The 13,024-nt window shown below is 39.2% G+C and overlaps 1 protein-coding gene across 1 annotated transcript in view; it reads left to right on the top strand.

Annotated features, from left to right (window-relative positions):
* The window catches only part of ak5 (adenylate kinase 5), a 91,630-nt gene that overhangs the window by 40,530 nt on the left and 38,076 nt on the right, over positions 1 to 13,024 (top strand). The window contains exons 7-8 of the mRNA XM_042496988.2: positions 4,238 to 4,328; positions 11,618 to 11,691. Coding sequence (XP_042352922.2) covers positions 4,238 to 4,328; positions 11,618 to 11,691 — 165 coding nt within the window. The remainder of the gene's footprint in view (positions 1 to 4,237; positions 4,329 to 11,617; positions 11,692 to 13,024) is intronic.

Below are 13,024 nucleotides of genomic sequence, written 5' to 3'. Positions count from 1 at the left end.
TTCTCCTTGTGATTCCTATAATGTACATAACATCATTGAAGACATTGACTTGCTGTCACTAGGTGGGTTTCCATCACAGATTTGCACAAAACTTAAGCAATAATTTCTACATTTCAACAACACAATTGCGAATTGACCGTGTTTCCACTGAGTGATATTATGCAACTTGCGATACTCCTCTTGCGATAGCATTCCAATAAACATAGCGATGGATTTCCAACACATTAGTTATTTATATTAAGGCCACTCAATAAAGCCGGTCTGACATCTTTGTAATTTCTTGTTACACATCATACGAGCTATAGCTTTTTTGAATCGCCTAAAGTACCACCTCATGCCAGAGTAAAAACTTTTTTGCATTAATTTTTTATGCATTGCAATGCATTAATTGCATTGCGGTTTTCCACTGGGCATATTTTGTAATTGCAATTTCAATTTGGAAAAATAAAACAAGGCACTCACAACACCCTTCTTCAGCATGTGCACTGGCAATAACATAATCATAACCAGCCTACGTTATTGCCAGTGCACATGCTGAAGAAGGACATCTGGCCCAAAACGTTCATGTGGCAATAAAAGATGCTTCAACTGGAGTGCTGTCCAATTTTTGACTGTTTTTGATATCAGTTTCAATTTGCGCCGTTTGAGAGTTAATGGAAAACACACCACTGATGGTAAATCCTGAACGGTCAGGACAGGATGGACAACAATCTGATGGACAGATTAACCAACACGATTAACGCTGTGCGTCATTAAAGGATAATGGACTGTTAGTCATAAATCCTCCCCTGAGATCTTTTGTGTCAACTCTTAATGTTTTCTGTCCACTTAAAGTTAATACCTGATTCATTTATCTTTGCTTTTTAAAAGGATGAGTTTAAAATTTAAACTCGCACAAAAAATGATCGCATATATGACCATTTTGGTGGCAGTCTAGAGTCCTGCATACAGTGCTGCATCTAAACTTTCTTTTAATTTTGATTATATTATTATTCTGTCTAAGCAGTGTTTAACCTCCCTGTAACAGTGTATCTGAGCACCAGCAGATTATAAAGATTACATTAACTTCTGATTGGATGAGTTCCTCCTGCTCCGCAGTAATTAGGACTCAATAGTTTCTAATGAAAGCAATAAACTCTGAGGCTTAATTGCTTTCCTTCTGCAAAAGGCTTTTGTGTGAAAGCAATCCTTTTATTTCAAATGTCAGGTCCAATAAAGGCAGGCATAAGTTTATAAAGGAACAATCCAGTGACTCATGACTGCACATCGGCGTCGGCTGAATTGCAATTGTCGATGAACATCTCAACTTTTTCGCCGAATTAACTCGCCCTTTTTGTCATTGTGAGAAAGGTATGGCAGCGTTTTCGACATTTGAGCCGTAAACAGACTTTGTGACATTTAGATTTCTGTGTTTAAAAAGTGACGATGATGTACAAATGAGTTTCTTTTTTTTCATGTTTGATGACTCAACTTATCAAACACACACACACACACACACACACACACACACACACACACACACACACACACACACACACACACAGAGACCTCCACAATGAAGCCTAAGCGGAAATTGCAGAAAAGGAGAGATAATATTTCGTCCTGTCATCCCGAGTACAAAGGACGATCTAATGACGTAGTGAGTGAGTTGAGCTCCAGCCTTCCTTCCACTTGCTGTTAGATACCACGCAGATATAAATAAACAAAAGACACCTCACTCCATCTTTCTGAGAGCCTTATCTCTCTGGGGACAGTTATGAGGTGTTCCTTCATTATTCCTGGGAATATAAATAAGACACCAGCACTGTAACTAATCAGTATGAACAACTATTGCAATGATCAAACAGAAAATGTGCTCCTGAAAAAGTTTCAAAGACGCTGCTGCTTCAAGCTGTCAGAGCTTCATCTGCCTCCTTTAATCTATTTCTCCTCTGAGACCTTTGAGATGGTGGATGAGGGTTTTTACCTCATTTCACCTCACTGGTGGACCATAAAAAGATTTTACACTCTGTTCTGTATGTGGGGAGGGAATTGATTTTAACAAATGCAAATAATTTACAAATAATACATGATGAGTAAGCCATGAACAGATATTAAAAAGTGTTTAAAATAATGGTGCTAAAAAAGTAAATAAATCAACTAATGATCAAATCAATTAACTAACTGTTTCAGCTGCTCTTGTATATTTTAATGTTTGTGTTCAATTTGTTAAGCCACTCGTGACTACAGTTTTCGAAAATTAGCAGAACAGTAAAAACTACAAAACAGCCTTCTGAAGTGCAGTGGAGGAGAATCAGAAAATGGCATGAAATTAACCCTTAGGGCCCATTTTAACAATATACAAACTTGTATCGCTCTGTGCACAAAATGCACTTTTCAAAAAATATTATTTTCTACTTTCATTGAGTTTATTTGTTTTTCAGTCCTAATCATATATATACAGTATATATATCAAATATTCATTCATTTTTAGAATTTTAACCCTTAAAATGCCAGGTTTTTGTCATGATGACACTATGTTTATTTTCAGTATACTCCATGCTAAGTAGATGTATTATAGGGATTTGCAGGAACATTGATTGTGACAGTACACCTAGTGGAAATAGCATGCTTTTTTTCATATGCCAAATATGGTCAAATAAATAAATAAATAAAGATGTAATCAGGAGGAAAATAGTAAAAATTACAAAGCCCAGAATGACTCTCAGAATAATACAATGCATGTTTTTTTGTTGTGGGATCAAAAGTTGCAGTTTGAATGGGTTTCAGTGGTGCATTTTTTGCAAGATTTTTTGTTTCCACTGTGTATTTTAGACTTATTTTAGGAGCTGAACTGCAAATTCCAAGATTAAGCAAAAATACACAGTCTTGCCAAAATGTGCCATATGCATGATCACAGACAAAATTATCAAAAAAATGAAGAATTAAAAGTGGGTAAAATGCACCAAACAGTCCCTAAGAGTTAAAATCATTGAGTAAAAGTACCTCAAATTTGTAATAGTATGTGAGTGTACTTGGTAACGTTCCACCACTGGTGAGGATGAAGCATCAGTTTTGATTATCAGCCTAAATGGACTCAGGTGCACTTTGCTTGCTTTTATTTAAACGCAGTGTTCTGCTGCACTGCATGTTCCCGTCCCTCGCCTGCTGTCTGAGGAGCCTCTGTGAAGACATTAAATCATCAGCCTTTTCTCCAAAAAGTTAGAGCTCCTAATCTGTCCTTGACAAGTGACGCTTTCTCTGAAGGCTCTCAGACACTTCCTTGTAAATATAAATGGATTATCCGGAGCCTCTCTGTTGAAGCAGGAACAAATTTTGGCTAGAAAAGACGCTGCGGTCACTTTTCTCTGTTCACAATGCCAGACACATCCACGGGTCTAATGGGTTTTTCAATGCCTCGCTCTCCGGAGGAATGCAGGTGGGCTCGGGGGGACTCTCCCACACAGAACACACCAGACTCCTTTTGCTTTTTTTTTTAGGTTGTTACCATGGAAACCCCAGGAGGAAGCTGGTTGTTGCTTGTGGGCTATCCTTATCTCACATTTTGCCATTTGACCTCCACTCCCACAGCTGACATTCATTCATTTCTGTGTTTAGTTTGGAAAGTGAGCCTGGTGAGAATCACACACCTGCAGGCATCAGGAAACAGAGCAATTATGTCCAGCCTGTTTATTGTTAAACGCTTTTTTTTTGTATGCACAAGGTCGCCTGTCAGCTCCTCGTCATCGTCCCTGATGAGAACTGAGGGACGGCCAAAGAGCAGATTAAGAAGGAAGAGAAGTCGGCCTCAATCAGCTTCTAGCTCGCTCACAAACCCGATTCTTCACGGTCAATTTTTCGAGTACAGCACGTGCAAAAGGAAGACAGGCGGCCCCTGAATAATCTGAAAGAGACCGACTGACACATAGGGGAGCCTAATTAATCTAGTGTTATTAAAGCTTCCCTCCGATGTGTGTTGAATACAGAATGCCCCTCGAGTGTGCAGCACATCGGCATCAGAGCTGGTTTCTTATGTTTGATCTCATAATGAGTCTCGTTCTGGATGTCACGGCAGCTTAACGGACTGAGCATGTCCGCTTTGTTTGTAACATGGGCCTGGGTCGTGACTTCTGTGTACGTCTTGTAGCTGTCATTTCTGTTCAGCTCTCGAGCAGAAAAACATAAAAGGTCAAAAAGCAAACTGATGAACTGGGAATGAACAGAGTATCAAAGACAATTTTTTTTTTTCTCCTTACAGTTGGATGCCGACCGAGACGAGGAGGAGGTCTTCTGTGACATCAGCATGACTTTGGACAACAAGCTGTTTCCCTCCAGAGAGCCCGCAGCCGGTGAGATAATATTATTTATTTCATAAAACTTCTTATTTTCATAAAACTGTTTTTAATAGTTTTTTTATAGAGATGATAACAATTAAGGATTTAATCGAACATGTTAAATTTATTCAATTAATGGATGAAATGCTGTCAAAATATATGAAATATGTTGCTGAGAGCTTTGACTGAGGATAAAACGCATTTGCTGTTGTTTGAAACAAGCAAAGTTTTATTTTTTCAAATAATAATTAGTCTATCGTTAATTTTAACGATTAATCATACGCAAAATGCTTACAATTTGCAACCCCATATCAAACATGTTTCAAAACTACTTAAGTAGATATTAGCCTCAGAAGCATTATATTAGCAATATTTCAACCTAATAGTGGTTTTAATCAGGCTAATTATATTACATCCCATCAAATTAAGACTGGGCCTTTATGACTTATTGGGAACAATTTTAACCGGGAAATTTTGTGAATCTCTGCGTTCTAGGTTGGTGGAATTATCATGCATTTGGTCGTGTGTGTTTTTCCGTCTGTTTGCAGCTAATATCGCAAACTACTGGACCTATCAGCCTAATTATTTTGCACACGTTTACTGTTTGCTCAAGGACCGCTCATGGTTGCAATGATGTGCAAGTGTTGACAAACCTGTTTTGTTGACTGTTTTATATTGTCAGTGACTGCCGACTCTTAACGCCTTTTAATCGGCCTGTAGGTACCGCAAGTTTTCTTAAAATCAGTTTGCCTAAAAAAATACAACAAGCCTTACTGTCTGTTGAGTCAAAACTGAAATCCAGGGAAAAAGTGATCTTACGACAACAGTAGATGGATGACGCACACCGACGACATTTTGTTCTTGCGTATTGACGTCATTGGATGTAAGTCGATGGATGTAGGTCGTAGCCTATGATTTAGCATGTGATGTCATCGTTCAGTCTACATACATCAAAACTGATGTTGTACCAAAGTTTATTAAGATCCATGTCACAGTGTGTAACTTGCACCAAACTTATAAGATTGCAAAAATCGTACAATCTGTACACGATAAAACCTTATGTACGGACGTTAATCGCATTGTGATCAATGCATTACTAGCAACATTAACATGATAAAGACAACAGCATCATCTGCATAATGAATATTTTCACATTTTGTAAGTATAAGTATAGTCAGACGCTGATAAATTATGAATGCAGGACATGTGCTTGTGAAATTTTTACTGTCGAGTAAAAGCTCCGAGTCCTATCACTGTGTAAATGGTGGTAAATGATATACAGCTTAGATCAAACTGATGTTCCCAAAGGGAGGAGTTTGTTAGGGCCAAGTCATAACAAATAAATTAGAAATTGTGTTAGTCTGTGTTCCATGTATACTTATTTGTATGTATAATGTAGTAAAAATCATTCTTTACAGTAGCTTCAGGCCAACTGATGATGAAATGTGATGCAATAGATAAAATACCAACAGTCACAGCAAAGAACATCCTCAGGGAGGTTATTGTTTTTTAAGAGCTGCATGTGTAGAAATGCTTCTCCAAAATAATCCACATACACAAGAAGAGAGAGAAAAAGAAACACACTAACCACCAGCTCCCTGGTTACCACAAGAGTTGGCATAGCAACCAGTGAAGCAGGGTTGGCCACGCTTTGTGAGAAACAGAGAATCAACAAGGTTAGAGTCCGTCTTTGATCAGTCAGATGGCGTCAGATGGAGACTGTGTGTTATGTAAAACTTGATAATGTACCGTTTTTTAAAAAATGTGCCAGACACATTCACATCTCTAACTGAGACAGTTTCATGCTGGTTTAATAGATATGATCAGTCGGCGCTCTGCAGGTGTTTCAGCTGCGACCTCACAGAGTGATAGACATCATGAAGGTTTGAGTTAAAGGGGAAAATTTGCTGCTGGCACAGAACAGAGCTGGTAGAATACGCCTGGTTCCTGGATGCAAAGCTGTAATTATTTTCCATTATAATAAAGTGAACCTGTAACTGTTCCCTCATCTTTGAGGCTGCTCACTGCCTCCTGTTTCCACTGCTTTACTGCACCACAGGGGTCTTCCATGTTTGTCAGGCCTCAAGGGCCCATTAGCCCAAACAGAGCAAGCCCCCAGGAAGTGCGCCAGGGTCTGACCCAATTTTACATAGTGTACAAAAGTGAAATTACATCGTCCAGGTCCGTCACATATTGCCCTCCCGTCCAGAAAATGCGGATGGGGATCAAAACCTGGTTCTATTGAGGATTTAGCTCCACTTTTTTCAAAACCATCAACATTTTGGGCGGCCTCTAGCTCACCTGCTATAGTGTGCACCCCATATGCTGCAGCCTTTGCAGCTGCCCGGGTTCGATTCCAGCTTGTGGCTCTCTGGTGCATGTCATTCTCCCTCTCTCTCCCACATTTCCTGTCATTCTACATCTGTCCTATCAATAAAGGGAAAAATCCCCAAAAAATAAACTTAAAAAAAAAAACATTAACATTTGAGCTCATCGATACTGCTATGGAGTCCCGTGGGTCCAATAACATACAACACATCTCAAATTGAGTCATGTCATTTAAATCCAATCACTGATCCGCATGCATCGCTTGTACGTCAAATTAAACCTAAATGCAGATCTTCGACAGTCCCATCACCGTGACTCCTTCACATTAAAACATTATCACGACGTGTTCAATTGTAACATTAAGAAATAATAAAATTTGGTTTTTGACAGTTGTTTAGGTAAAAAATGTTTTTTTCAAGCAATATAAAATGGATTGTAAGAAACTGGGGATGTCTTTACTTTGTAGTTACTTAGTAGTTGTATCATGCAAATATTGTCCATATATTCATGATATAGTTTATTTTTAAGCTGATACAAATCAATACTTCTGCATATGCATATGAGTCAAACATTGTTGGAAATAGAAAGTTTTTTAAAAAGTTCAGTTTTTAAAGGTTGCACATTTGGCAAATTGAAATGCATGTTATTCTTAATAAGCACGTTTCACAATAGGGAGACAGTTTATCCCCCTTTGTTTCTAATCTTCAGAAGGCACATACAGCAACGTGCAGAATAGTGGAAGCTTCAATGCAAGTCAATCAAAATTAAAGCATGGCTTACATTCTCATATTAATGTGGTGAATAAAGCACACTGTTTGACACGTTTAAATTAGTTTATTGGGGTAAAGGGATCACTTCTTATTTGCTTCTCTTTTTTGCCCAATTTTTAAAAAGTCTTTTCGGTGCTCATTGACGGTCTCAGGACAGAGCAGAGGTCTTCTCAAACTGCACAGATTAAAAATCCCTTTAAGGCTTTTGGGCTTTATAAATAAACTCGAGTTGGCCTGTTTTGTGTGCACAGTTGCAGCACTGCAGGAGGCTGCATAGGGAAGAGCACATCTTGAGTTTGGCTATTAATGACAAACAAAACAAATTACCATTTTATTCTTGTTGTGTGTTTTATTCCAAAACGATGGTTTTATTCTAATCTGAAATGTTGGTTTTATCATGAAGAGCCGTTCAGCCACGACAGATTCCCTAAGGAGAAACTGAGGTCTGTGTCAGGAGGAGCAGAATCACCACGTGACGACAGATGGCACCTCGAAATAGTCCAAGAAGAGGAAATCTGTTTAGATCAAGTGTTGTTCTGATGAGAGGAGCACAGTGAGCAGCCACAGAGAGCTGTTAGTGGACATCATCACATGACATTTGACGCCAAACCATCGATTAAAAACAGTTTTCAGCTTCTCTCTGTGCATCAGATGATAAAAACCAGACACAAAATGTTCACATTCCAGCGATTCTTGACATTGTAATTGCCTCGTGCTACTTGACAGCTACCTGACACACTTGACAGCAGCGTCTCATGACAGGAGGCTGAAATATAGACTGTGAGGAACTGTACCACACCACCTTCATGCAGCTGCACTTTGAGGTGCAATTAAGAGCAGCGTGACATCTACATCAATGTACATGTATCAATATGTTCCTCTGCATATGTTCCCTGTAATGGAAGTGCACAACGGCTGTGTCACCCAAGAACATACAGAAAAGCACACTGAATGAAGTGCAATTTGAAAGGTCTATTTTAGGGTCTTAGATACACATCATGAAAAATCTGAAATGTGAGTCGCATATGTGAAAGCTTTAGCTTCAGCTTTGCATCCTCTCAGAGCAGGCACGTGCAGGGCGGGTGGCTGAGGGTGCCCTTTGCCCCGTGATGTACAAAGTGCCCTTTTGTGCAGGCTTTTTGGGGTTTTTCTTGTTTTTGTTTGAAGTAGGGCTGGGCGATATGGAAATTTTTTTTTTTCATATATGTCGATATCGATAGATATCACAATATACATCAAATCATTATTTCTGTCCATCTTAAAGGTTCCCTTTGACTGCTAAGTGAGATATGAAGATATCATAACCAGTGATGCACGATAATGATTATTCAGCCGATATTGATAAACCGATGAGGCTGAGATGTGGTGAGTACAGATGAATTTAGACAAAAAGCTGGGAAAATCACATTTTCAAAAGTCATCTTCAAGAGCAAAATCAATTACATTTTTAGATTTTGGGTTTTTTCCCTCTTATCTTTTTATGTCAATTTGAATTGTACAAAAATAATGCCGAAAATAATATCTTGTTTGCATTATAGAGGAACTATAGAGAGGAACATTCCCCAAAATGTCAGGAAGCAGCACAGCTACAGAACAGTCCCTAAGTCACGGCTCTGCTGTGATCTCTGCAGATTTACATGTTGTTCTGCTTGTTGTTGGAAGGAATCAAACATCAGATATCAGTTTATTCTTTCAGCATAACTGAGCTGGAAACTCACTACAACTGAACACAAACCGTGTCCAGCGTGTCCTCTCATCATGTCCTCTCATCATGTCCCCATCACACACACACGGAGCAGAGGGAGGGAGGGGGAAGACGGCGGCCGCTTACACCGGTGTTCAGCGGTTACTGTAGGCAGCGAGCACGCTAATAAATGACACTATCAAGTCCAGATCTAGACATTTTAGTGTCCTAGAAGAGATTGGAATCACCTGTCGGACAATGAGAGCGGAGCGGACATTCGGAGACACCCGCGGATAATGAGATTGGAGCAGAATGCTGCAGTTATAACATTACGTCCTTGTTAGCATTTAACATTACAGGAACATTATTTTAAATTATTTTTAAAAATCCTTAAGATGTTCTTTGAACATTAGATTAAAGTGTTTTCTATTTGTATTATTGCAACTCGTCAGTAACATCAGCCAATGTTGTGGGAACGTTCCCTGCCAGCTGGGGGCCTGCACAGCCCTGTCTTATTGATCAGGTGAAATTGCATCCCTCCTCTGATTTAGAGTATAAAGTATAAAGAAAAGCTTCAGGGAACAAATAAATCAACTAAGATTTAAAAATAGAGTAGCAGTAGTTGAGACAAACTCTTCAGAAAAATTGCTTCCTCGTCCGTCTGCTGCTTTGACTGTGTTTTCCCCAGGAGAGAGGAAACTGCTGCCTCCCTCCTGCGGCCTCCTCATCCTCAGTCTGTAATTATGTTGACCAAACTTAGATGTCGCTGACGACTGCAGCCTCAGCCACCTGACATCACTGGCCTCCACAGCAAAACAAAAACTTCCGCACTGTCACACCTGTCATAGCTCAGCCCCTCTGTACTCTGACATGTTGCTGACTAAGTCTGCAGCGAGGACACAGGTCTGGTTTCCCAGTAAATTTGACACAAACTGACACTTTTTAGCATAATGCATGTAAGAAATGCACAGCTGCTGTCTCACTGGAATCTGCCTGAACGTTTGAAGCTGCAATCTAACCCAGTTCTCTCCTCGGGAGCTCTGGCATGCAGGGGGAAAAAACTGCCAAGGGGAAGTGTTATTCACGACCCAGTTTCACCAAGGAAGGGGAGGAAAATGCCACGTGCTACAGTTTATCATAGCATCACCCTCTGCAGCCTTCGGATAACAGGAAGTTGAGGTTCAGTGCTGGTTACTGTGTTTGCGCAGCCAAAATTGGCCTCAGCTTAGGCTATTTTCCTCAAAGTGCAGATGTGCATGTGCATCTGCATGTTTACATCTGGAAGTTTGTTGCATGCTGTAGGGGTGCACATGAAACTAAATGAGCTCTAACGTAAAGAGATTGTGCAACTTATACAGACACATATCAATTGTGTAGGGATTTGGCCATCACAGAAAACAGTACAAATATCTATAACTTTTTTTATTCTCAAACTTTTTGTCCCTCCATGCTGGAAATAACCTTGGCTGAAGACATTATGTTTTTGGGTTGTCTATTTGCATGTGGGCACAATCGAGAACGCCTGGAGGAAATTCCTTTGAATGTGGCACAAACATCCACTTGGACTAAACAATGAAGTGATTAGATTTTGGTGGCCATAGGTCAAAGGTCAAGGTTACTGTTACTTAATTTGTCTTATTCTTGTGAACGTGATTTCTCAAGAATGCCTCAAGGGAATTATTTCACATTTGGCACAAACGTTCACTTGGTGTCAACTAATTCGATTTTGGTGGTCAAAAGTCGAGGTCACTGCGGCCCTCTCATAAATCCAAAATCTCAAGAAGGACTTGTGTAAACATTCTCAAATTTGGCACAAACGTCCACTGGGACTGGGATGAACTTCTAAGATTCTGGTGGTTAAAGATCAAAGGTCCCAGAAACCTCAAAATTCACACATATGTCTTTGAGGATAAATAACAAGGTGATGCCAGCCTCACTGTGACATCATAGTGTTTTCAAAAGCACTTTCCTGGCCCTTAAACGTCAAACAGACGTGACTGTAAACTGTGCAACTTGACTGCTTCAGGGAGGCAAATAACCGTAAGACGGTAATTCTAGTGTGTTTTTTTCTTTTTCCCTATTTTTTGATTATGCTTTTGTACATATTTTCATCTGAAAAGCATTTTGAGAAGTTCTTTCTTTTCTTTGCTGTCACTGACAAGTAAAGGCTTTAACTGCCCCAATAATTATTTTTGAATCAATGTTTAAAAAGAGTTTAAATAGTCGTTAGTTTCAATCTTGTCAGGGACTGACTGACTGCTGAACTGTGGCACAAATGACAGCATCAACTAAACTGCCTGGAAAACAACTGAAGATCAATGTTGTCTGAGTGAGACATTTAAAAACACATTTATTCTCAAGAACAGGTCCAAAGGTCATTTAAAGTGTCTACAAATCTTTATTTAAAAAGTTGAAATTGAAATGACTGACACTCATGCCATTTGCTTTGAAAAATGAGTCATTTAAAGTGAATTAACAGTAAACTCACAGTTGGATGATTGTTTTGTGTGGTTTGTCTTCAGGTCCCAGTGAATTGGATCTCAGTCTACTGGGTGAAACCAGCAGCCTGGCAGACGCTGCTTGCAAGTACGATGAGGTAAGATTAGATTTTCCTTTTGAATTTTTTGATACCTGCCGTCAGTGTGCTATGTGTTTTGGCTCAGGTTTTGAAATGGAGACATTTTTCGGTACAGTGGGCAAATTCGAAACTTTGAAACGTTTCAATACTTTTAAACCACTGCTTTGAAACGATTTAAAACCTGTTCACTCTGCATTGGCATCTACTGGTAGAAGCTTTCATTGCACCCATTTATCATTGTTTTTGTTATGAGCTCCCTCTTCCCCGGCCCAAAAGCCCACATCAGTAAGTGTCATGCAAATCAAATCAAACTGCTGTTGATTTAGTTCTTGTAGGATATGGTGACTATTTCATATCATTATTAGCTATGTGACCTAATGACATTGTTCTTATGCTGCAGTTAGTTTGTAGAACATTTTAATGGTTTCATTCATTACTGGAGACTTAATCTCTGCGGGTTTGGTACCGATCGCGTGAAGTCGGAAGTGACCAAACGTTTCCAAACAGTTCTGTCTTCGGTGTCAAATTGCCATCTCTACTTTTCTGGTCACTTTTTTTTTGCTTCTTCCAAAAATAAGAGGTAAACAACCCTGTTTAATTTTGTCTTAAAATACTGTAAGCAATACAAGAACTTTACTAAATAGAGTTAAAAAATAGATCAGATTAAAGAATATGTAAAAGGACTTGACAAACCTTTAAAGGATCATGCATGATTCTTTAAAGCATTAAGGTTTAATAATGTGCTCTATACTTTTCAGTTTCAAATTTTAAAAAAAAGTGGGTAGCATAAATGAACTGTGAAAACTTCCCTCCACCGGCCCTGATCTCCCTGCTCATCTCTCAAATCTGTCAGATGGCACATTTCGCTCTTGGGCTGTAACTTCAACTACACATTTTACTTCTGCATTTTAATATTCCCACAACAAAAAGAATACGTAAGAAGTGCTCTGAAGATTTTCCAGCATGACAGGTTTTGAAGGAGGGCAGTCACTAGAGGTGCTGCGGAGGATTCGGCTGAAGAGTTAGAGGAACAAAGTAGATGCACTCGGTGATTACAACTGAGAGAAGCCATCCTGTAATTACTGAACCTCAACAACAAGCAGATTAAAACAGAGACTCGCTTCTCTCTTTCTCAAACAGACCAAAATCCCATCAAATGGCAAAACCAGGCAGAACTGACAGAATATAAACCAAATTCTGTTACTGAGATGCCTATTTCTCGCTTAAAATTTATTCAGAAACATTTCAGTGCACTGTTTGAGTTTTCAAACAGGAAGCAGGCACCATACTGTTTCCTGTATTGTAAAAATGGAGACTTTAAATACAGAGTTTAAATAGTATTGACCAAGAT

This window comes from Plectropomus leopardus, chromosome 12 (assembly GCF_026936395.1).
Source record: "Plectropomus leopardus strain MGB_pleo_1.0 chromosome 12, ASM2693639v1, whole genome shotgun sequence".
Lineage (NCBI taxonomy): Eukaryota > Metazoa > Chordata > Actinopteri > Perciformes > Serranidae > Plectropomus > Plectropomus leopardus.
The sequence above is the reverse complement of the archived record's forward strand: the minus strand, read 5'-3'. Positions and strand labels throughout refer to the sequence as shown.